General features: G+C 42.6%; 1 protein-coding gene across 1 annotated transcript in view; it reads right to left on the minus strand.

Moving 5' to 3' along the window:
- Osbpl10 (oxysterol binding protein like 10) overlaps positions 1-26,447 on the minus strand; it is a 265,907-nt gene that overhangs the window by 71,315 nt on the left and 168,145 nt on the right. The window contains exon 5 of the mRNA XM_076843146.1: positions 3,097-3,307. Within this exon, the coding sequence (XP_076699261.1) occupies positions 3,097-3,307 (211 nt within the window). The remainder of the gene's footprint in view (positions 1-3,096; positions 3,308-26,447) is intronic.

The following is a 26,447-nucleotide window of genomic DNA, read 5'->3' on the forward strand; positions in this document are numbered from 1 at the left end:
TTTGGTACCAGCAATTGAACCTAGGGGTGTTTAACCAGTGAACTGCCTCCCTAGCAAACACGCTCCCTTTTTAAATTTTATTAGAGACAGGGTCCGAGTTGCTTAGGGCCTCGCTAAGTTGCTGAAGCTGGCTTTGAACTCAAGATCCTCCTGCCTCAGCCTCATGAGCCGCTGGGATTACAGGTGTACACCACCATGCCCAGTTGCAAATTCACTTTTAATCCAGAAAAGAGGCAGAAGAAAAAAAAAAATAGGGCAGGAGTCAGAAAGCAGTTCAAGCAAGAACAACCCATTTGGATATCTGGTGAGCTGCAAGAACTCTGGGCCTCGCTGCCCACTGAACTGAATCCCCCAATACCGCCCCCCAGTTTCACATAATGAGATTTTGATGCCCATCAACCAGGCTGGCACTTCTAAGACATAAGTATGCTTTTGTCAATGTGTATCAGGCAGCCGCAGCTAGCATCAACTTGGAGAACCCCAAGACAGTAAATAAACACACTTTGTGGTAACACTCAGGAGGTTACCAAATTCTCTCAATTTGCTTGGCTTCAGAGTCTGGATTTATGTTTTAATTTGGGGCAACTAGGATGACTTGGATGCTAGAAATAATTTTCCCTCCACAATTTGTGGAATAAATTTAAGTAAAAACACATAGATTGTTTTAAACTAAAGAACTATATTGTGTTATAAGGCACTAGAACTCTTAAAAGAGTCAAGCCAAGCATGGTGGTGCATGCCTGTGATCCTAGCAACTTGGGAGGCTGAGGCAGGAGGATTTCAAGTTCAAGGCCAGCTTCAGCAACTTAGCACAGATCTAAGGAACTTAGGGAGACCCTGTCTCAAAAATTAAGAAGGGCTAGGGATATGCTCAGTGCTTAATGTCAATCTCTAGTACCAAAAAAAAAAAAAAAAAAAAGAGGGATGAGGGGAGGACTAGAGACAAATTAGTCATTGTTATGCTTCAGAGTCCCTATACTCCAACTTTTTGCCACATTTCTGGATGAAAATGGACCAAAAGAAGGGACAATGGGCAAATGGTGTGTGTGGGGGGGGTGGAAGACATGAAGGATGACACTTTATATGGCATAATCTCAGGGATACTGCTCACCCTCCCCTTCTCCCACATTGCTACACTCTCAATCTGTCTGAAATTGTATCATCTGTGCCTGTCCCTTTAAGTCCTTAACACCAGAGACCCATGGAAAATCAGACGGAAAAAAAAAAAGTTTGCTAGAAACTGGTCCTAAAGAAATATTTTAAGGGATTTTTTTTCAGGAATAAGAAAATGGTACAAGTTCACATTTATTAATCAAAGATTCTCAGAATGAGCCCATCTGGTTGCAGAGCCTAGAAGTTACAAGACAGGGTCAGAGAGACCATTGACACATCCAGGCTATCCCTGAACCTGTGCCCAAGCCCCAGTGAGAATCACCAAACCTCCGTTCAGATCAGAAAGTATCAAGGAGTCTGGCTGAGGCCTCCTCATTCAACTCTTTCAAGCTGATAAGGGAGAGGAAAGGGAGGAAACCAGGTTTGAATTCCTTCACTCTGCTCCCAAACTCACACTGATCTACCCTAAGACTGAATCCTACACCAGAGCTTTTTCCTCCTGTTCCTAAAGAACACCAGGGAAAAACGTGGCAAATTTAGTAGGATCTGTTCATTAGGGAATAGAAGTATATTCATGTTGTTTCACCAATTTTGATCATTAGGCTGCCTATATAGGGCAGTATCTTTTTTAAAGGAAATACATGGTAGTATTTGAGAAGGGTTATCACTTTTGCAACCTGGTTAAAAAAAATCCATATGCTTCATATTCAGATAGAGATGATAAAGAAGCAAATGTCATAAAATGCATCATTTGAAGAATTTGTAGAGGGATGTATGAGAATTTTTCCAAACTATTCTTGCAACTTTTTTGAAGCCTAGAATTATTTTTTAAAAATAGACGTATCAGCCCTGAGAGAACTGTGATGCAAGACACGGTTTCCAGCCCCAGTTTGGAGGGCCCAGGACGGGGTGGGGTGGGGTGGGGTCTGCCACAGAGTGAGGAGCCTGTGACTTGTCTTGGCTCTGCCACGCAACTGGGGGGCCCTGGGAAGTCACTTAACTGCCCTGATCCTCAGCATCTCATCCAAAAGATGGACGCAAAAACTTCTTTGTAAAGCTTTCAGAAACCAGGAAGTGAAGGCCCAACACAGGTAGGACCACGACTCATTTAATGGCAGTGGGTGTCAGTCACATAAAGAAATTCAAATTTCTCAGTCTCTGAAAAACCAACTGTGCCTTTAATCTTCCATGAAATGGAGGACAAAGGGCACTTGAGGAAAGCTTGATAGGAAGACCAGCGCTCACAGCAACTTTACTATTCATCACCTATGCTAGCTTATCTCCTCATTAATGGATGGACCCTTACGCAAAAGCTCAATAAGGTATCTCTTGTTCTGTTAATAAGACTTGATTATGTGCGTCATGACGAAGGCTCAAGCTATTTTGACATTTTTAAACTTACTTATCACACACATCTTTATGTCTACTTATTGATTATTAAGGCATTATTAAGGCATTATTGAGGCATCTCAAGGAAACATCATGGTCTCTGGATAAAGAACTAGAGATGCTTCTGGTCCATACTCCAGAGAGATCCCTAAGGCGACCTGGCCAAGGATGTTGCTACAGCGGGGTGAGCAGAGCACAGAGCTGGAGGCTGCGTGTGTCTGTTGACAACATTGGGTGGTGAACCTGGTGGTCAGATATCATGGAAATAGGGACCAGAGGGTGCACAGGGATGGATCTTAAGAGACAGGTGCCAAGTGCCAAGCTCACAAGTGGAACAAGATATACAGTGTGGGGCCAGAGAGTCTGTGAGGTGGCCCACAGTGCTCATGCCACATGTTAAATTATTCATAGGATGTTATGTTCTAATTTGTTTAAGGAAAAAAATTCCAAACTGGGAGGGAGTGAGAGGGAAGGATGGAGACACATGAAGATAAAAGGAGAGCAGGGTGGACAGTGGAGAAAGGGGGACATATGCATGCACACACATAGGCTGGGCAGCCTCATCCCAAACAAGGTAACGCCCCGGGGTCTTACCTGAGGGCCCCGGCTTGTGGCTGGATGGGCCCACCTGGTGCACGCTCTGCTGTAGCAAGTTGAGGCACTCCCCGAGGCAGCTGAGGGTGGCCGCAGAGGTAGCTTTCAGGAGCAGCAAGTCCTGGTCCAAGGCAGTGAGGGGGCCAGAGCCCGGCAGGGACTCAATGGCATGCACCAGGTTCTTCTGCTGCCCTTCCACCTGGTTCATCATCTACAAAATGGAGAGGACAGCGCAGAGTGAGGTGCGGAAGTTCTCCTTTCTGCAGGCTGGAGAGCCAGCGCCAGTGAACTGGGGAGACCAAGGCCAGACCGACTCAGAGCGCTGCACACACATTAGTCCTTTGCCAAGATATGCAAGTCTGGGAGAAGTCAGTCCAGGTAAATCTAATCAAAGGCACTCTGGCTGAAAGAGAAACTTAGGACATCAGAGATGAAAGGGAGCACAGGGCCAACTGAGCTGGTCATGTTACAGATCTTCAGTAGGAAATCCATAAGAGAGACAATAAGAGCACAAGTCCTGTGCTCATTTTCGACATTCTCTAACAGAGGGTTATGGGAGCACTGGGCACACTGTGGCTTTCCCTCCGGTGTCCCTCCGGCTCCAATTCTTCACTCCTTGGCAGTCCTATTTCAGGGTAAAGAAATGGAAGCGAGGGGCTGTGGCTGTATAGGTCAGTGGCAGAGCACTTGCCCAGCATGTGTGAGGCACTGGGTTTGATCAGCAGCAGCACATAATAAAATATGCTGTCCATCTACCAAAATAAAAAGAATGCAAGTGAAACCTGGAGCTGGTATTTATATGAGCACAATCTTAGCAAAATCACTCCACTCTCCAAAATTGCCACACACCATGTGGCTTTCTGCATCACCATGGGAGATGACAGAAAGGAAAACCAGGAATGTTAGACCCGGCCCTACATCACAGCTTACTATGTGACTTGGCTTCAAATCCTAAGCTTATGGTAAGGTTCAGTCTAATTGTGTCTTTGAATTGGGGGGGAAAAAAATCAAGGACAAAGAAATCCAAGGAGAGCTAGAAAGGGACTTTAATGTTTTACAACTTATCTCATTAAACAAGATGATGTGCATAAAGTGCTCAGCACCATGTCTGGCACATAATTAGTCGTCCTGAGAAGTGAAGGAGCTGCCCAAGGTCACAGAACTGGTTGGCCTCCTGTTTTCAGGGCTTCATTCAAGTTTTTCTACAAAAGCCATCCTTAATTTGGAGCAACATCTCCAATTTTGTCATTGTCAACTCCAGGATCCTTGTCACCAACATGATGTCAGCAGCTAGAAGCAGCAATAATTCTATAAGAATCACTGAACTTGGACCCAAAACTCCTTCCATGATTAGCCTTTTGGGGGTAGGAGGGAGCCCTGCTATTTTCTATCATTTGGTGTAGTCGCTGGCTTTAAAAAAAAATAGAAGTTCTTCCCTTGCAAACCTGCTTATCAACACAGGTGTCATCGCATCAAAATGATTTCTTAAAGGTCAGTGTTAATAAGCATGCTGCACAGACATGGCTTGAAGTGTTCTCATCTTACTGTGCATACCCACTACCTGGTCCTGTGGATTTCATTTATTTATTTATTGCAGATTACACAGGGTATATCTAGCCATTCTGGCTCCTACAATAGCATCTAGAGCATAGGAAGGGCACAACAGTATTCATTTGTCCTTCAGATTTTTTTCTGGGGAAAAAAAAATCACCTTCTCAAGAAATCTGCCCAAACCACCTCATTTTAAACTGTACCAAGAGCTTGGACTCCAAACCTCCTTACTGGTTTTAGTTTTCTCCATAACATTTATCACTTTCCAACTTAGACTTATTATGTTCACTTACGCTTGTGTGAAAGAAGGAATCATTATCTGTGCTGTGCACTGAAGCCCAAGTACAGTAAATATCTATTGAATGAATAAGCCAAGATCTTACTATTCTCTTGCTGAAATATAAGAGAATCTATTCATGGCACCAAGTCCACAGAAACTATTATACTCAAAAAGCATAAGAGTATTAAAGATTTAGTAAATACAAGACCTTTGTTATCAGTTTAAGCTTGCCAAGAAATATTGCCTGGTTGAGTTTTGATTTCAAGAAGATAAAATGTCTGTGTATTCATGGATAGTCAAGTATATGTATAACTGCTAATAGTTAAGAAAAAGTGGATTTCAAGCTATTTGTGGGAGTCAGCATCTTCTGTAAATACTTACCATAAAACCTTGTCTTAGAAAGATGATGGGTTGAGAAAAAGAACATAATGATGAAACGCATAATAGATTATGGTTTTGACTATTATAAACGATGCCATAATGCTTAAGAGAATAGGTGAGTAAAATCAAGCCTTTAACTGTGGAATATATTCATTTTTAATCAAAAAAACTAACTATACTCCAATTATATAGTATGAATAAATTCTTGTTATTTCACAAGCAAAAGCTATTATGTAAATCTGAGGTAATAAAAACACAGAATTGGCTCATGGAGTGTTCTCTTCTATTGCAACAGAGGCACACGTCCAGAGATGGATCTGGACCAGCTCGCCCAAAATTCATTCAACAATATTTACTGAGAGCCTATGGCCTGTGCCACAGCAGAATGGCCTTTTAGAAAAGGCATGTGGAAATGGCAATGGGGTAGTTTTAGCAGTTACAATGACAGGGGTCAGGGTGGGGATGGGGTGGGGAAATGCTGGCCCCAAGTGGGTAGGGGCCAGCCACACAGTTTAATGCCCAATACAGGGGTGGGAGGAAGCATTTTGGTGCCTGAAATGCCAGCAGTGCCCACTTGAGTAATAACTCTCTTCGAGAGAACAATAACCAAGCACCTTATGGTTTGCAACATCTTTCTTGGTAAACTGAGCTGAGCATATTGACTGGCACATAGTACCCATCTCCTCAAAATGATTTTTATCCACTTTTCCTGTGAACTGTGAAACAGAACTCTGGTTTTTCTTTGGAGGGGGCAGGGTAGAGTGTGCTGGGGCACCCTCCCACTGAGTTATATCCCAGTCTTTTTTTTTTTTGGGGGGGGGAGCACTGAGATTTGAACCCAGAGGCACTCAACCACTGAGCCACATGCCCAGCCCTTTATTTTTTGAAAGGGCATCATTAAATTGCTGAGGCTGGCCTTAAACTTGGAATCCTCCTGCCTCAGCCTCCTAAGCTGCTAAGATTACAGGCATGTACCACCGTGCACAGCTATCCCAGTCCTTTCTAAGATAGGAAGATCACAAGTTTGAGGTCACCCTGCTTCAGCCTCCCAAGTAGCTGAGATTACCAGTGTGTGCCACCACACCCAGCCACAACTCTAGTTTTTAATGACAATCAATGCCCATCTTCACTTTATATTAACCTTATCAGACTCCAAAAGAAATTTAATGTACCCTTAAAGAAATGTAGGCTTCCTGGCCTACACGTATGCCACATTTATTCTTGCTCTCATTTGCTCAGACTGGGAGGCACTGATGAAGAGGACTCATTAGACTTTGGAAGAACAAGTTTTAATTATTTCTAGATCTAATTTTAATGAAGCTGAATGTGGTACTCAAAGGCTGTATGCACCCAAAATACCCAGAGCAAATCCCAAGAGGCTCCTTTCCCACTTTCAAGGTACCTACAGGCTTAGCAACAAAGAGCTAAGCACAGCCCTTCACCAGTAAACTACAGCCCTTAACAAAAATGTTGAATTTCCTGCTTCACTTAGGTAAGTTCCAAATCAGAGCTTCACATACTTCCTCTAAGGCACATCAGCTTTTTTCAGCCACAGTGTTGAACAGAGCAAGCAGAGACTTCATTTTCTTTCTGGCATTTGGCTTCCACAGTCAAGGGTGCCATCATCTTGTAACGTAACCCAGGCACACAAATGAGGCCCCAAATTCAATGTCAAAGATACAACCTCAGTGTTGACACTCACAAGGTATGAGAAACTAAATGCAGGTCAAGTTGAACTTCATAGATAAGGAAACTTTCAAAATGAGCAAACCTCACAGGGAGCGGGGAGAAGACGTTCTGGCCCGTTTCCCACAGCACAGACAATGCTACTAATGTGCATTACAAAATAAAACCACAGGAGTGGAGATTAAAGACGCTGAAACCAAGATGCAAAAGCCAGCACTCCAAGACAGCCAGCTCAAAGAGTTTAAATCTTCTCATAGAACCAAAGGAGATAGCAAAGGGATAAGGGCCTCCTTTGTTCCGACTTGCCCAAGCTGCAAATCTTGGTGTAGGTTTTAGAAGGATCTGAGAAGTCCAGTTATGACAGGTTGGATGTCACCAAATACAGGCTGGGTCGCTCATCCATATGTCTGAAAGATCGGGAATAAGGAACCTCACGGGCATAGATTCCTAATCCTGTATTTAGGAGCCTCCGTGAGCTTGCTGGTGCCTGCAGTAACTCCTTGCCATCCATGTTGTTTGGAAGTAGAACAATGCATGAAAGTCCGAGGTGGCTTTGGTTGGGCACTTCTCCTTAGTCTGGTGGAATTTCTGAATCCCGGCCAAGTCTCCCCTCCGGACCATGGGGGAAGGTCTGTGGATAATCTACCTGACCAAAGTACTTAGCTTAAAAGCTTTTTTTTTTTTTTTTTTTTTTTAAAAACCACGTTTTAAGAACTAAAACCACATGCACTCACCCCAATGTAGCTTACTGTTTTTAGTAAAGACTTTCCTATTTCACTAACATCATAAGCATTATTTTACTCTTCCAGGAAACTGCCCCAGAAATGTTTTGATGATTACATTAACTTCTTGAGCATTCACCAACTCTTTTTAGGGAAAAGCAGTTTATACATTAAAACTCTGATTTGCCTCAAAATCCTTGCCTAGTTTCCACCAGTTCTGAATTGCTATATCTAGGTCACTACTTAATCCTAATGAAGTCCCCAATTGGAAACGAAACTTCCAATTCTCCATATTCTGACCTTGCCTTCCTCCCTCAGAGACATTGCAACACCCTGAAGAGATGGTGCTCTTTGAAAGATAAAAATCAACTCTCTCTTATCAACTGACTGTACTGTCAGCATTCCACCCTGCAAGGGCCAGAATTCTCCAAACCTCTGTGCCGGGCTTCTACACCTGACATTCAGCCTTCCCAACACTTCCCAGACTGTGCCTCTTGTTCTATCTCCTGGCACAACATGTATCTGGAATGACTAGCTACCAAGAGCAGCTTATGGACAGAGTCCTGCATACCCTGGAAAAACTGCTTCCCATATCCCCAAACACAACCCTGTATAGATCAGCCCCAAACATCTTGTAACTCCCCAGTATTTCTCAAGCCTGATGAAGTGAGTGGAGAAAGAAAAAACCCCATCTAGGGCACAGATCTTCAAAACCCACCTTTCTGAGCAGGGTTAAGAGCATAACAGTTGCAATAAGGGACAAGATGATCAGGAGAAAAGGGGTCTAACTCCAAAGCAGGAAGGCTTCTAGCTAAACAGGTGAAGCTATGCCCAAAGAATTATCAAAGATAAGAGGAGACAACTGATATAAGGAATACACCACTCTATGCTATGAATTAAAGGAGACAAAAAGGGTAAATAAGGGGGAAAAAAGGGTAATTTTAGGTCTTCAATGAGCTTTCTTCAGGGTTCAGCAAACTTCTGTAAAGGGCCAAAGAATAAATATTTCAGTCTTTGCAAGCCCTGTGGTCTCTGTGATGACTCCTCAGCTTGGCCACAGTATCCTGAAAGCAGCCACAGATAGTGCAGACAGGCATAGCTGTGCTCCAATTCAACTAGCACGTGCTTTGTTCCAGTTTTAATGTCAGGTAATTATTTCCCCTCATTCAAACTGATTTTCCTGATTCTTGAGATGACTGGGGATTTTCAATTGTGTCCCAGGCATTTTGGTTATCAGATTAGGAGACTTGGGGTCCTATCTGAATTTCCCTAAGCTGGCAGTCACATGTTTAGGGTTAGCACAGGTCCTGGCCCGTGTTTATAGGTTGCGGTTTCAATGACAAATGAATTAATTTCAGAGCTGCTGTGGTACTCCTCTGGTCTGTTTGGTTATTTTCTACCTCGGCAGCCTCCACTGGTCCCAGCTGACATTACCTGAGGGACAACAGACACTTCCCCAGTCTGATGCCTTCAGTCTCAGTGAGGAAAGGGTTTCTAGCCTTCAGGGACAGGTGCTGGCGTCAGCAGGATCATCTGGCAGGTGGCTCCAGCTGCATCTTGCCCCCACCTCTGAGTAGGGAGGGCTGTCTCCAGTCTGAAGTCATTTTTTAAGCCTCAGGACTTTCCTTTCAAAGGTCTCTATGTGCACACATCCTCATTTCACTTCCAAGTTGAAGGCTGCTTCATAAGCTATCAAACTGGCAAGCTGCATTAATCTATTTGCTAACAGAATCTATTCTTCCTTTCAGAAACTTGCCAGGAGAGCAGCATTCATCATTTCCAGGTGTTGCACTATCTTCCAGATTCACACCCCATTGGCTCTGGACTTCATGGGGTCATTCCTGAGGCTGACCATTACTAAATGACTTGAGCCGCGACCCCAGATTTCTCTGTCCACCCCATGCCTGGGAGGCAGGGTAGGCTAGTGGCATTTTTAAAGTTCAATATTTTGACAGCTGGCCTTTATCATGAGATGAGGGAGACAGGAATTAAATAGTGGTGGAAATCCTAGTCCAGAGACACAAGACTTCTGAAGTTTGTTCTGGTCTCTATAGTTTATAATGAGCATGCTGAACATTACCAAGAAGTTTTAGTGCTATTTATAAATGAACCCATGCTACTGAGGGTGTTCTGAATTGTACATGTACACACACAAACGTACTTTCTGAAAAGTGATGATCTGTCCATTTCTTAAAAATGTACCCATCATTTCTCACCTTCAGTTTTTTTTTAAAACTACATCCTCACCATCCTCAACAATGCCACACTGCAGATAAGAATTTATTAAGGTAAATTTTGCATTTTATTAAGTCACAAATGAAATGTTCAAGTTTTTGAACATTCACAACCAAACTAACCCTACAGGTCTGTCAAGTCCAGTTCTTTCCTTTTGCAGATACCAAACCACGGTTTAGGGAGACCGGGTGACCTTGCCAAGGTCACAGAGCTTCCTTTTTGTGGCAAGGTAGGGCTGGTCTTCAGTCCTTCTGTGCCATGCTGTGCCTTAAATACTATGACTCACGATCCTATGTTCTTCCTCTTTTTTCATATATTCCAGAAGCACAACATTACTTCCTGCCTCAGAAAACAATTACGGCAAGATTTTGTCCTTTCCACTGTCCCTCATTCCCTCAAGTCACCTTCTCTCACCATCTGGAAATCAGCTGTTTGATTGTTGTCTGATAACAAAACTGGCTCATTTCAATTAATGAAGTTACAAAGAAGTAAAAATTACCTGTAATCCCACCTCCCAGGGACAAGCACTGTCATTTGGTGTTATTCTGGCTCTAATAATGCACAGGTATGTAATACTGTTTTTAAAAGATCGTCCCTTATAAGTAACTTGTATTGCTTTAAATGATGACTAGTTTTTACTTTAAAATAGTCCACTGAGGGCAGGGAGGGAGGAAGGATGAGTGATCCGCCTTAGGGGGAGCTGTAGCTGTCAATGGGAACATGGAGATTCAATATTTTTGAATGTTTTTATTTTGAGATTCTCTATAATAATATTTTTTAATTTTTAAATTCATTTTGCAAGGGCATGGTAACCCATGCCTATAAACCCTCAGGAGGCTGAGGCAGGAGGATCACAAGTTTGACAGCCTCTGCAACTTAGTGAGATCGTGTCTCAAAAAAAAGAAAAAAATGGGGGTGTAGGAGGGTTGAGGACATAGCTCAGTGGTAAAGTGCCCTTGGATTAAATCCCCAGTACTTTACTAAATATTCTTTAAGAGAGATCTTGCTATGATGTTGCCCAGGCTGGCCTTGAGCTTGCAATCCTCCTGCCTCAGCCTCCCTAGCAGCTGGGATTACACACACACACACACACACACACACACACAGAGAGAGAGAGAGAGAGAGAGAGAGAGAGAGAGAGAGAGAGAGAGAGAACTATTGACTGAATTGTAGCCTCCTCCCATTCCTGCCCCAGATTCACAAGTTGAAGCCCTCTTGATATCTCCAGAATATGAACCTATTTGGAGATAGGGGTCATGATGGAGATAATCAAGCTAATTAAAGCAGGTCCTATTCCAATGTGACTGGTATCCTTATAAGAAGGAAATTTGGACCAGACAGCATAGAAGAAAGAGGAGGGGAAGACGCAGGGAGAAGAGGGCCATCCATGAGCCAAGGAAAGGCCTGGAGCAGCTCCTTCAATCATGATCATGAAGGGTGACCAATCTTGCCAATGGCTCAATCGTACACCTCACTCCTCCAAATCCGGGAGACAGTAAGGTTCTGTGGTCCTTTCCTAATGCAGCACTAGCAAACCACACACACGTACTGGATGCCTTTCCACAGCACCATTAGAGATTTTTTTTTTTTTTTTTTAAGATTTCTTTTTTAGTTGTAGATTTAAAAAAAAGAAAAAAGTGGACATAATACTTTTATTTTATGTGGTGCTGAGGATTGAACCCAGTGCCTTTACCCATGCTAGGCCTAAGTCACAACCCCAGCCCCCTAGATATACAATGTAGCCATTAAAATGAGATAAGAGATTAAGGAAAAATAATTTTTCTTCCAGTAGGAAGATGAAACCTAGGGCCTTGCACATGTTAGGCAAGCATTCTGCCGCTGAGCTACACCCCTAAGCTCAGACCCTGGTTTTAAAACAAAAGTTCCTTCAATGCAACTTCCATTACTTATTCTCATGTACTTCTTGCTAGAAGAAAAACTGAAGCAGAGCATGTAGTGTTTTCAGAATTGTGTAATGGAAGATGGTGTAGGAGACCACACATGCCATCCCACATGCCACTGTAGGAGATTAGACTATGCCACTGAGAAAATAGGCCTGTTGGGTATAAGGATTATGGTGAGCTGATTATTTTAGAAACTATAGACTAGAAGCAGCTCTCCAAGTTGAAGTTGCCTTTTGGTAAGGGAAAGTTAGAGCTATGAAGGAACTCTCCTTTTGTCAAGATGTCTCCCTCTCTGTACCTGGAAGAAGTCGGCAAAGTCACTGTGGACTAAGGACAGGACCAAGTCAAGTCTGCAGGACAAGCCTTACTCTCATTTGCTGAGCTCTTTGTGCACCTGCCAACTTCCCATACCTGTCCCCGTTTCCGAAGAGGGTGGCATTGAAGCCTGAGGTCTAAGCCACCCCAAGACCTACTCATTTCTCCAAGTATCTACCGTCTACGATATAAAGCATACACGCATGGCCTTGAATTTTTGCTTTAATCTGTCTTTTGTTACAGGGGTCCCAACTAAGAACCACGAACTCCTCTACAACATCTACACAAAAGTTAAGAAGTTGTTGATTCCATGCATCAATAATGAATGCTAACATGTTGGTAACAAAGGGTGCCAGATACAAATGAAATAATCTCTTATGCTGCTGTCAAAGGAAAAGGCACAGCGTCATAGGAGTTTTCTGAGTAGGAGGGATGATCACATGACCCTGCATTCACTGCTCATTTTTCTACACTCTCTGCCGCCCCCAGATATAAATCCAAACATGATCCTGAATGTGGATCAAGAACACTTTCTGGACACAAGATTGGTCTCCCTCACAAAATACCCTGAACCAGGGTTTCCATAAACACTGTTCTCTGAAGCAGGCTACTCCCTGCTTATTTTAATTAAAAAAAATAATTAAAAAAAAATTTAAACTACAAAAGTAATACTAAAGAAAATAAAATACACATAACATACCCAAAATAAGAAATATTAACATCTTGGTATATGAACTTGTTATGAATCTATATCCACATGTAGTTATATAACTTGTACTTTTAATGAAAATTGTTATCCACCATAATGGTGCATATAACATTTTTTAATTCTACATGTCAGTAAATTTCTATAGTACTATTTGAAACAAGGCAGATCATTCCATCACATAAGTATGCCATACATTTTTGGTCAATTCTGTACCACTGGACATTACAATGATGTCTTAACTCTCCTTGACAAATGACCATTCAACCAATTTCTCTGTAGCTAAATCTTAGCATAAGTTTTCAATGATTTTCTTAAAAAAGAGGATTTGCTGGGTTTAAAGGTATTTAACATGTTTTAAGGCTTTTTAATACCGCCAGCTCATCACTAGGGGGAAAAAAAAAGTTGCAGTAATTTGTACTTCCTCATTAATGTGTGAACTGTCCTTATTCTCTAACATCACATTTTTCCTAAAAAAAAAAAAAAAAAAAAAAAAAATCAAAGGGAGAAAAACCTTAAAACCAGTTTTTCACCGTCTTAATTCATTGTTCACATGCCTCCTTTAAGTGGGGTTTTAAAAAAAAAGGCCAGGAAGTTTCCATATCTGGTATGGAGGATCAAGTGTGGAAGTTGGGGTGGGCACTATTGGGGAGGGTAAGATGGCACCCAGCGATGGAAGAGAAGCCCTGAGGAAAGGTGGGTGGGTGACAGCGGGGAGAACAGAGATCCAGGAGCTCTCAAAGAACAAAAGCACTCCTCCTAAAAGTTTCCAGGAACAAGAAGGGGAAACACTTCCTGCCGTCCCTATAAACATAAGGAAACCCAACCCCACCTGAATCTTGCTAGTTATGATGTTCCTAGAACCCAACGGGTCAAGGAGGAACATTCCCCACCTAAAGCTCTAAATCTGATGTGAGCCCAACATTTAGCCTAAGGGCAAACACAGACAGCAGCCCTTCTCCTCCTCCCCTCTCCTTCTTCTCACCTCCACTATAAAAGTCATACCAGTACCATCCATGTCCATGAACTGCAAGGCCATCTTTCTGGCTTACAAAAGCGCCTTCACATCCACAATCTCTCCTTCTCCCAACTCTGCCCTGGCCACAAGGTAGGGCTAGTTATTTGTCATTCCCATTTTATACAATCCTAGGGCTGGAAGGGTCAACCATTTGTCTAAACCATAATCTGTGGAAGTGGGGACAGTGCCAAGGATGCAAACCTCTCTGGCCCCTAACCTCATTCCCTAAAGACACACAAGACAAGCTGCTCCCATGGATCTGGGTGCAGATGCTCACATGCACACTGCACGAGGCTCACCTCAGGGGGCCTTCTACTTGGAGGCTGCAGATGCTCAGCCAGTGGTTGCACCACCAGGCAGTTCATCCTAAGGATGAGGACACCCTGAGACAAGCTCTCCATGGTAAGAGTCATAGAAAGCAAAAGCAAGCAAGAAGTGGATCACACTGGGTAAGGGACTGTTCTGTAAATGAGGCAGGACTATCACTCAAGCGTTTAAAAGCTTCTCTCAGTTCTCTAACTCAGAAATCATTAAGCATGCACCATGTAGAAGCCAAAATAGAAACCAAAAGGCTGCTTTCCTAACCAGCTTTCGGTGTTTTCCAATTAACCTACCACCTCTCTTCATGCAATGCTGGTACTCTATCAAGATACTTTCTCTTATAGGTACAGATGGTACAAACCAAACACTGCCCCATAGGAAACTGGGGCATCTCCTGGAGGATGCCTCACCTCCATTCACTCATGACCCACATGCATGCTCAGCCTATCTCAAAGGAACACCAAGTTTCTAGCTATTTAATCTACTGCAGGGAAATTCTTTTGGTTTGCAAGGAGAATAGGTTGTCTGAAAATTCCTCAAGAAAAACAAATGCCAACAGACATCTGTATTGTCAGTCCAGCTTGGCCACTTATATAACCGGCCTGAACTCTAGCCCATAAATCCTTAAAACTTTAAGTACTCATTTTATCAGACGTCCAAAGTTACAGACCACATTGTTCTCTCTTCCAGCTAAAATGAGTTTTACTACTGTCAATTGCTTTCAAGAAGAAACACATCTCCAAAGGGTGCTTGAAAGAGGAAAGGAAAAAAAAATGGACAAGAATTTCACCCCTCGAGGCAAATCCTGTGCAGCCTTTGAGCCTTAGCAAATGAAACTCTGGAGACACAAATGCATTTATCAGGAATCTGCTTCATTAAGCTGAAAGTGGAAGTTATGTTAAGGGATAAGCCACCAGTAATTAATATTTATTGTATCCCCACTGGGCAAATGACAATGTAGTTACCATTTTACAGAAGACAGAACACAATTCTGGCACACGAACTGCTTACAATGTAAACCTCACGATGCTCAAATATGAGACAGAATAACGTCTTTCAACACACATGCTCTGTGAAGAGGCCAAACACCCCTTGCAGATGGCTATATGTGGAGCTGTTTTCGGTGACATCCTCGTTCCTTTCCCCACTTCTCCACGTGCACACAGTTTTAAAGGGGTGCAGTTCATGACCACTGCTTGTGTAAACACACACACAAAAGGATCAGCTCCATCATGTCTGTCCCACACATCAGCCCAGTTTGCTGATTCAATCCATCCATCCACCGCCATGCTGTCAACTCTGTGGGTAGGGCCCATGGGATCACATTCATCAAAGGACACTGCTCATGGGAGAGGCTGGACATGCTTGTTGAGTGGATGGAGGAGAGGGAAGAGAGACAAGGGGGAGAAGGGAGGACAAGTGAAAGGGGAATGAAGAGAGGGAGGAGGATGCAAGGATGGAGGCAGAGAAAAGGGGAAGGAGGGAGAGAGCCCTAGGTTTCTGGAAGTTTCTGCAAGCTGGCAAACCCAAGCGCTCCTTTCCATTGATTACAGGCTGCTGTTATGACTTCCACTCATGGAGGAAATTTTCCCCTTTAGCCTGGCACCCTGAACTTCAGCCTTGCCCTTTAGTGGTCCCCTATACTAGTCTCGCAGAGTGCACGAAACATGTTAATTGAACATTGGACAGCTCTAGGCATATTCCCCTCAAGCTTCTTAAAGCTTAACTAAATCTTATGATCTTGGGATAAACAAGGCTCTGCCTGAATGATCCAGTATCTTCCATGTAGTGCTTTCTTCTAATTTTTCCCCCCAGTGCTAGAAATTGAACCCAGGGCCTATCACATGTGAGGCAAATGCTCTACCATTGATCTACATCTCCAGCCCTATTTTGAGACAGGGTCTCATTCAGCTGCCGAAGGTGGCCTCAAACCTGCTATCTTCCTGCCTCCTGAGTGGCTGGGGTTACAGGAGTGCACCACCAAGCCCAGCTCCTCATTATCTCTTACTCTTCCTTCAGAGCCCAATGGGTTGCATTCACAGCTAGCCTTCCACCATCCACACCCACAAAAGGTCACGATTCCTCAGAGTGCACCATGGCTGTGGCTAAATACATTACTAATCAATTAATCTTTCTCTTCCTTATTGGGCTCCGAGCTCCATAAAGACAAGGAACAGGACACTGCAGACAAAAACTACTAGGGGAGTTAAAAGAATAAATGAACATATGAAGGAGAGCACTTAGCATCTTGAGGCCTGGGACCCGACTATTCTCCATTCCAGGGATTTGAGAAGATTTAGGGTTTGTGGAACCAAGAGACGGGTCTATTAAAAAAAAAAAAAAAAAAAAAAGGCACCAATCTAAATGAACATCAATGTGACTTTATAGTTGACCATGAAGATGGTATACAGTTATACAGTATCAATACTGGGAAAAAAGAAAGAATAGGTTGTTTTTTTTTGTTGTTGTTTTTTCTTCCTGGGTCTTAAGACTGAGAACCTCAGCCAAGGAACAATGTTTCAATTTTTTCTGCACATCTCCCAAGAGCTGGTTCATCGTGGTCACGGTTTAGTAGCACAGAGTAGAAACCACCCAAGCTAGTTCCAGGAGAAGGTTTATGATATGGATACAGGAACAAGATATCGAGAATCTTCTAGAAAGGACTCCTCCTCCCTCCCTTTCCTTCTCTCTCATCTCTGCCCTCTTCCCTCAGTTTTCACACACACACCCTCTCCCTCTTACTCAACTAGGTTTCCTTTACTTATTCAAATTTCAGCAGAGCCATTGGAGCCAAATCCACCAGTCTCTCTTCTCCCTCAGATTTGAGGGAAAGTGGATGTGATTTGCCAGCCTTGGGTCAGATGCATACCCTGGTCCAGTCAGTTGACATTGATGTGGAGAATAGAGGTCTTGGGACACAATAGTGTATATACACTTACCTATCTCTTCAGCACAGGGTCTCCCCTCTACCCACTTTTCTTTGTGCTGTTTAACCCAGTATAGATTCTGATACTCAGGAGATAAAAGGAAAAGTGCCAAATACTGTGGATCCTTTCTTTTTGAGGCCTCAAACTCCTGCGCTCAAGCGATTCTCCAACCTCAGCCCCCCCCCCCCCCCAGTAGCTGAGACTAAAAAGAAAAGCAGTGTGCCATCACGCCTGGCTGCAAAAACCCTGAAAACTCATTTCACGAGAAGATTTGAGTCAACTGAAACATCAGTCAACACTTATCAAAACCAACCAGCTGAACCCTGAGACATTTCCCTAAACAATGCTTGTGTGACATGAACACCAGGGTTCCACGGCTTCCTGTGTAACTTCTGATAAATGTTTATGATTAATCATCACTACAACCAAGTCCCAAACACCCCTTTTTAACTTGCAGCACAATTCTATAATGAAGTCAATGGAATCTTCCAGGTTACAGAGGTGTTAAAGAGACAAGAGCTCAATCCACAGCCCTCTCTCAGCGCTCTCTCATATTCTCTGATGATTTCTAAGACCTAGAAAACCACTCACCTAGCTGTGCTATTTTTTTTTCCATATCAGATCCACAGACCTAACACTTCAATTAACTTTGTGGAAATTAAAATTACCACAAGGAGCTCTGGATTTTGCAGTGTGAAGCAATCGTCTTTTAAGAGCCCTCTTGTGTTTTCCTCCTGCAGTGGTGATTAAAGCAGTTCTTTTTCATAGGAAAAAAATTCCTCTTTTCTTTTGACCATCACCAGAGAAAGAAAAATGGCTGGTCCATCAATAACTAGTTGGAAAATATAGCATAGAACAGGACTCACAAAAGGTGCCTTGCACATCTTGTCCCTGCCTCCCCATGAACATACCACCGCTTGGATAACAGCACCTCTCCATTTTCTCGGTTACAACTACCTACAAATCCTTTCCTCCTTGTCCCTCGGGGTCAAAGTCCATGATACCAGGCTCCCAGAGCCCTTTCTCAGTTCATGAAGTCTTCCTTACTTCTCAGGTCAGAGGTTGCCATGTCCCCAGTTCCCTGAAGCTCTCGCCTTGAGGTCTGGGGAACAGGCCCATACCACGCTTCTTTAGCGCCCGGCCAGCGTAGGTTGGTGCCATTCAGGTCCTTAATGAACCGCTGAGCACATCCTTCAGGATTCAGGTTCATGATTCCATCTCCAGATTTGTTCTCTCTGGGCAAAAATGCTCTACTTTAATTTTTACATTTGTGCCTCTAGTTGAGGTGGCCTAATTTTGGCTAATCCAGGCATTTACAGAGGGAAAATGCATTTCCTCTTCAGAAAATTCTTGGAAATTTATCATCTCCCTTTAGACTCGTCTGTGCACTGTAAATTCACCACCTTAACTAAACTTTTAAGAAGTGTATATTATGAGCTCCTCTTCCTGATATTTTCTCATATGTCCCAACTGCAAAATAAAAACATGCTATAATTCTTTTCTGCACTTACAATGTAAATACATATTTCACTCCAGGGATAAATCGGCCTTATTTTCACATACATTAGCAATAAAAGATAGCAACCTGCATGAGGAAACGCTCATTGGCTCCCTGCGTAGGCCGTGGGCTGTATACCTCACCTTCTACCCCACTCCAACGCATCAAAACCCAAAAACCTATGCATCTGAAAAACTGGCAGTTCCTCTTAATAAAACAATTTTTTAAAATACTGCTTCAAGTTTAAATATCTGTTAGAGTTTAGTAAAGCTGCTTTTGTTTTAAGGACAATTTCCTCTGCATTCATATTGAGGAGGCATTCCTTAAGGGCTCTTCTACCTCTGAAAAGCCTGGTTAATCTGAAGAACAATGGCCATCTTTGCCCACTCTGTTGCTGCCCCCTGCTGACCAAAGGATGGACCAGACATAGCATCTCCTGAGAAAATGGTGGCTGGGTGCCAAGCCCCATGAGGAGCAAGAAAGGGGCCTTTAAGACAGTCTCTTAAAGGTCTTAAGGAGGAAAAGAGAAGACAACACATACACATATGAAATAATAAAGCAGTATAATTTTGCAGTATTTATGTGCTCAGGACAGTCCAGACCAGTAGAGTTCTGGGAAGGGTGAAGCGTATGAAGACGGAGGTACCGTATGGGCTAGTGGTTCCCCATCTTTTCACCAAGGAACCCCACTGCACTCAGCATGAACTTCTTGCTTTTAGCAATTCATCCTCATAAGAAAACCAGAGTACCAGCACATGACCACTTCTACTTAGCCAGGAGTAAAGGAACACAGATGACCGACTTTAGGGATTTTCAAATGATAAAAATAACTCTTAAGAAGATTCTGGAATCTCTGAACCTTAAGATGCTATCTCATGAGATTTTTCAGGAAGTCTGGGAATATCAGATTTAATGACAAGGCTCTGTACTACAAGCACTTTCCTCTTGAGGGTCCTCAGCTTTCATTAGACTGTCAAAGGGACTTTGAGAATCTAATTGATCTTTTTGCCAATGGTCAATTGGCAATCTAATAATCAAATCTAATGGATCATTAGTCTAAATGATCAAATCCAATCATGTTCCAGTGATCGACCAATTAATACATACAAATTAAAGGTCCAGGGATGATAAGGAACTCCTGGTACAGATTAAGGGAGAGGCCACTCTGTTCTGAGATGCCAACACTCAAGTGTTAACTAGGGAACAAGACTCTTCATTTCCTTTGAGACAAAGGGGAGAGGGTTATGCCACTTTAACACCCCCACCACTCCCATCAACAAATTTAAAGATTTTAAGGTGGAGCAACTACAGGCCGCAATTCTTAACCATTAACCCTGTGTGGCCGGTTCTCCGTGGCATGGTCAGTCTCTGCTATGCAGAACTGGTTTGAGAAACAGGAGTTTGCTGTCTGACTTTGCTATGTAATAATAGGTACAAATCAACCACCTGAAATGCTTGCAGGCACTAATTTTAAACTCAGTTTCCTGGAAAATTAATATTATACAAACAAAAAGCAGAGACTGTACATCTGAGTTCCCACCCAGAGACCATGTTTATTGGTGGAGGCAGCCCCATCCCCATCCCAAGAAGCTGCAGAGAGGCTGCAGGCTCAGGACCAATTTCTGCAACCTTGGGCGTGTTGTTTCATCTTTCTTGGGCTCGGTTTACTCTCCTGTACAATGGGGTGCATGATAGTGCCTATCACTCAGACTTGATGTGAAGAATGAATTGGAAATGCTCCCAATACACAGGAGTGTTATGCAAGTGTCTGGCTGCTGTTCCCACTGCTGCTACTATCGTTCTGATGACTGATGACACATACAGAGCATAAGAGGGGAAAAAATGTACCCCAGTGGTAGTCATGGTGAACACCAGTGGAATACTAAACACAGATGGGGCATTTCCATCCTGGGGTCATTTTAGCCAAGCATCATGAAAACCTGCTTATTTAGGAAGCAATATATTCCAAGCAAAACATACTTCTCTATCAATCATTCGCCTAAAGTTTTTTTTTTAAATAAATAGTTTTATCAAATCAAATTAGCCAATTCTCATTTTTCATCGTAGTTATGTTGTATAAATTAGAATACTGAACTATCACTACTAGGGTAAATAGTTAGGTTTTTAAGCCTCTGGTCAGATTTTCAATCAAAATGTCATGTCCTCTGCCAAAGCCTCCTAAAACATGGCAGTTTCATTAGCGCTGACAACCAACCCTTCCCGACGTCACTCTTTTCCTGTGTAATACTTGGCAGGTGCAGCAGCAGCGCGCACACACCCCTACCAGCACCATCTACAGTTTCACTTGTGCGCTGTTTTAGTTATCCCAGTGGTCAACCAGGTTTCAAAATATTTACTGGAAAACTCTAGAATAATTCAAAAACTTTGGACTTGCACATCGTTCTGCACAGCATGATGAAATCCTAATGGGCACTGCTCCGTCCCGCCTGGGATGCGAATCAACCCTCTGCCCGTGTAGCATATCCCAACTATACGTACTACCTGTCTCTTAACAACCGTCTTGGACTGCTGCCTTATTCCATGCTTGGGCTCCAGTAACCCTTATTTTCACTAATAATGACCCCAAAAGCATGAGTAGTGATGCTGACAATTAGATGTTTCCATAAAGGAACCACGAAGTACTTCCATTAAGTCGAGAAGTGAAGTTTCTTAAAGAAAACTAATTGTATGCTGAGGTTGCTAAATCCTACGGAATTTAATTTCTTAATGCCATATTAAAACTTCATAGGAAAAGTGGCATATATAGGATAGGTACTACCCTCAGATTCAGGTGTCTACTAGGGGTCTTCAGACATCTCTCCACTGTACAAAAGGAGGGACTATTATACGATCAATTGTCCTTATATATGGTGGTAATGTTTTTAGAAAGTCACCACGAACAGCAAATTAGCAAATACTGAACCATTGTTCTAGGAGAAATGGGTGTGTATCTCATGTAAATTAAAACCCTAAATGCTTGTAACATCCTAGTGTGTTCCATTTATTTATTCTAATTTGTTATGTAGGACAGCAGAATGCATTTCAATTATAGTCTATATATGCAGCACAATTTTTCATGTCTGGTTGTACATAGAATCACACCATTCTTGTCTTCATACATGTACTTAGGCTAATGATGTCCATCTCATTCCACCATATTTCCTTCCCCCGACCCGTGCCCCCTTCCTTCCCCTCCCCCTCCCCCCTTTGCCCTATCTAAAGTTTCCTCCCATGCCCCCTCCACCTGGTCCCCATTATGGATCAACATCCTTATATCAGAAAACATTTCACATTTGTTTTTATTTGGAATTGGCTTGACCCATTTTACAAAAGGAAATTTGGGAGTAAAAGTGGTGAGCAACTTGCCAGAGGACATCTCACTAATAGATGGCAAAGAGGGTTCAAATCCCACGCAGCTAGCCCCAGAGCGAGTGCATCTTAGCTGGCACATCTTGTGGCACACCACCCCTGCCGTCTGCATCCTTCAGGCAACTCTGAGGCTCAAACAGGGAGGCAGAGCAGAGCCATGTACAGCCTCAGCTGGAAACGTGTGCATCTGGCAATGATTAGCCCATCTTTGCAAATGACCACAAGCACACTGCGAGTACTAATTTTGAAGTTCCAAATAATCTCAGCAAGTAGACAAATTTAGCAAGTAGACAAATTTGCAAATGCGAAATATGTGAATGAGGATAAACCGTATTTAAAAATTTTGTCTTCACTTTCCTAATCTTCAGAATCTTTCTCCCCTACAAATCGAACATTTTTCATGCTGCACCTATTTTTGAAACATACAAGCCAGCCGGTGCTAGCCAAGAAGGATGTAACACTTCTCTGACTCCAAGTGATGTCAAACTTTTGGCTTTCTGCCTCCACACAATGCCTTTCACTAAGCTTGCTTACTTCATTTATTGTCCATATGCACCATAGTACTACATGTTTGTATTTGATTGCCACCTGTCTTCCTTTTAAAAACATTTCATTTGATTTTTATTTATGCATGACACTAGAATACATACATTCTTATGGTTGTACATGATGTGGAGTTACGCTGTTCACATGGGAATGAACCTAGGAATGTTATATCTGATTCATTCTAATGTCTTTCCCATTCCCATCATTGTTTGCTTTTGCTATACTGGGGATTAAACCCAGGAGTGCTTTATCACTGGGCTACATCCCCAACCCATTTTTCGTTTTGAGACAGGGTCTCGCTAAGTTGCTAAGTCTGGCCTTGAACTTGAGATCCTCCTGCCTCAGCCTCCCAAGTTTCTGGGATTACAGATATGTGTCCAGCACACCCACATTCTCTATTTTTGTAAATCAGCCATTATCCCAAACAGATTTTATTTTTTTTAAACATACCCTCCCTCCTTTGATGCATTAATGTTGCTCTCATGGCCAACAACACTGTAGCTCAGGCCTGAACAAAGTGTGTCTAACACGGGCATTTTCCCTATATGACACATCACAGCCTTCTTGCTCTCAGGAACACTAGACAGCACTTCAGCTTTACACTTGGTGGCTACTTAAGACTGCAGAGTCACTAAAATACATAAATACACACAAAAAAGTGCACTAAACAGACTGTCAAAAGAACACTTGAAGTACAAGACTGGAATAAGGCGGCAGAGCATGGCCTTGTCCTGTCTCTGCTGGGAATGGCACTTCTAGTAATTCAGATGTTCACAGCTGTGTGTCCATGACCGACCACAAGCGCACCCACAGTATTGATCCCAGCCAGGGACTGCAAATGAATTACAGCAAGCAGACAAATTTGCCAATACAGAATCTGCAACAGGGATCAACTGTGTGTTTTTAAAAATTATGAGAATATTTTGAAAGTTTGGAGCTATCAAAATGATGCAAATAAATCTTAGAATGTGTGCGCGCGCGTGCTCATGGACATGTGCAGAGTTATGGGAAACCATTTATTTCTCTTCATTTCTCACATGATTATAGGTTCCTCTGATTACTCAAAGATGACACTTATTCACCACTACCTTCACTTCAGAACAGGCAGCTCAACTTAACTCAATTATTTTAAAGTTCTGTGATGAATAATAAACCGGTACCACTGCACTTACTCGATCGAGTTCAGAAAATATACTCAAAGACATGCCCCCGAAGCTTAAAAGGTATCGATTCCAATGTAGCATAAAGTTCCACAAGTACCACCCCCCTCCTCCTGTGAGTAAGTCATCCTCTGGGCAGCCTCCACCTAACAGGCCTCACCGGGTCCCAGAACAGATCATCCTTGCAGCTTCTAAAGGGTGTCCACCTATGGTTTCCACTTCAGCTTCCTTTAAGCACTATCGTTTTCTTTACAGTTCACAGGGGCACCATTTTTAAAGTTGCATGATGTAGAACCTTCCCATTTGTAAGGTCTAGATTAGATTTCACTGTGAGAAGGGATGTACTCAATTTTGAATTAGGTTGTCTTTTTTGAAAAAAATTTTTTTTTAGAAAAATTAAAATAGAAACACACACACCCATCACCCAGATTATGCAACTGTTAATATCAACCACACCTGCTTTATCAATGTGGATGCACATCCCGCTCATTTTGATCCCCGAAACATTTAACATTAAGCTATAGCTATCTTGGAACTTCTCACTCCTAAGCGTTTCAGCACATGTCTTCTAAAATTCAGGACACCCTAATCCTATATCCACTATTCCACTATCTCAGCTTCATAAAATGAACAGTAATGCCCGGGTTGTCCAAAAATATGAAGGTCCACATATAGAACGTGGTTGTTGCCATGTTGCCGGAGCCTCCCTCCATTTCCCAGAACACTGCATCTGAAGAGAAGAGGCCTATGGTCACAGAGGGTCCCACATTGAATATTTGTCCAATTGTCCCCTTACAGTGGTGTTCAGTCAGCTTCTCCATTTCCTATATTTTCTGTGAACCAGCAGGTAAGTCTGAAGGTCTGAGTAGACTCAAACTGGGGAAAACTTGTGTGATTGAGAACGTCAGGGTCCTATCAGCCAGCACATCAGCCAAATAGAACAAGATGCAAAACACCAGGTCACATGCTCACTCTAGCCATCAGCCAGTCATCACTGGTACAGGATGAACACAAATATATCTAACAACAGCCTGCTCCTGGGGACCTCTCACCTAATGGCTTTGTCCTTTCTCAGCAGTCTCTACCTAAATCGATCACTTCATTGGGGATTGCAATGTGGTAATTTCCAAATTCTTTCATTCCTTCTAATTTATTAACAGACATTCTCCCCTTCTCCAACTCGCTGCTCTTTACTATCATCATAGATGCTTGGACCACCATTTTCATTCTCAAATATTACCATGTTTTTTGACACACACCATCACTCTGAGCACTTCCTTGCTTCTTGGTACAATGTTCCAGACTTTGTTGTTCTTTTTTGTTGTTGTTGTTGTTGTTTCTCTCGTAAACCTGGAATCAGCATATCAGTACTGGCAAGTTTTGAATGAAAAAAAAAATCTGACTTTTTAAAAGGCCCGTGTACACACATACACGCACACACACCCCTGAACTGAGGACAATGTACCAATCAGGCTAGAAGTCAACCTGCTAGCAGGGTTCTCGTGAGCGTTCAGGCAAGAGTGAGCCATGCTGGCGATGGTCACAGGTCAGACAGTGAATATAAATTGAAAGGAAGAAGTGATGGGACCTTCTCAAAATTCTTCTATAAGGGGAAAAAAGGAATAAATGACAAAGAATGACCTTATGATGTAAAATCTGAACAAGGAGGATTAAGTTCCTACTTATTAGCAAAGTTCCATTTTGACTGGGCATGGTGGCCACACCTGTAATCCCAGTGGCTCAGGAGGATGAGGCAGGAGGATTGCAAGTTCAAAGCACCCCTCAGCAATGGTAAGGCACTAAGCAAATCAGTGAGACCCTGTCTTTGAATACAAAATAGGGCTGGGGATGTGGCTCAGTGGTCGAGTGTCCCCAAGTTCGATCCCCAGTGGAAAAAAAAAATCCCATTTTGGAAATGTGGGTGTAGCTACTTTTTTTTTATAATCTTTATTGTTGGTTGTTCAAAACATTACATAGTTCTTGATATATCATTTCACATTTTGATTCAAGTGGGTTATGAACTCCCATTTTTATCCCATGGGTATAGCTACTTTGAGATACTAAGTGTCCCTGTTGAGCTTCACCAGGGCAGCCAGCCCACAGCTGGCACTCCACAGGAGCATGGCACTCAGGGAAGGAGTTAGGACAGAAAGCACCGACTTATGGTGAAAAATGGTACCTAATATGTCCACAGCAGCATTATTCACAATAGCCAAAAGGAAGCAGCAGCCCAAATGCCCACCAAAAGATGGATGGATACACAAGTATGGAATATCCATACAGTGATTACTCAGACTTGTTCCAGATTACAACAAGGAACAAGGAACAAAGATAGGTTGAGTATTCCTAATGAGAAGGAGTGAAATCCACAATTCTCCAAAAACCAAAACTGTTTGAGCATCCACATATCATGAGTAGAAAATTCTATACTTGACCCTCATGTGACAGGTATAGTCAAGAAGGTGGGTCACCAAAAATATTGTGTAAAATTATCTTCAGGCTCTATGTGTAACAAATGAATTTCATAATTAGGCTTAGGTTCCATCCCTAAGATCTCAGTAAGTATAGGCAAATATTCTAAAACCTGAAAAAATCCAAAATCCAAGGTACTTCTCACCCCAACCACTTTCAATAAAGGGTATTCAACCTGTTCCGATACCTGCTGCAAGATAAATATCACCTCAAACACATGTTAGGTGAGAAACGCCAGACACGAAAAGTCCATTTATACA

Source organism: Callospermophilus lateralis, chromosome 1 (genome assembly GCF_048772815.1).
Source record: "Callospermophilus lateralis isolate mCalLat2 chromosome 1, mCalLat2.hap1, whole genome shotgun sequence".
NCBI lineage: Eukaryota > Metazoa > Chordata > Mammalia > Rodentia > Sciuridae > Callospermophilus > Callospermophilus lateralis.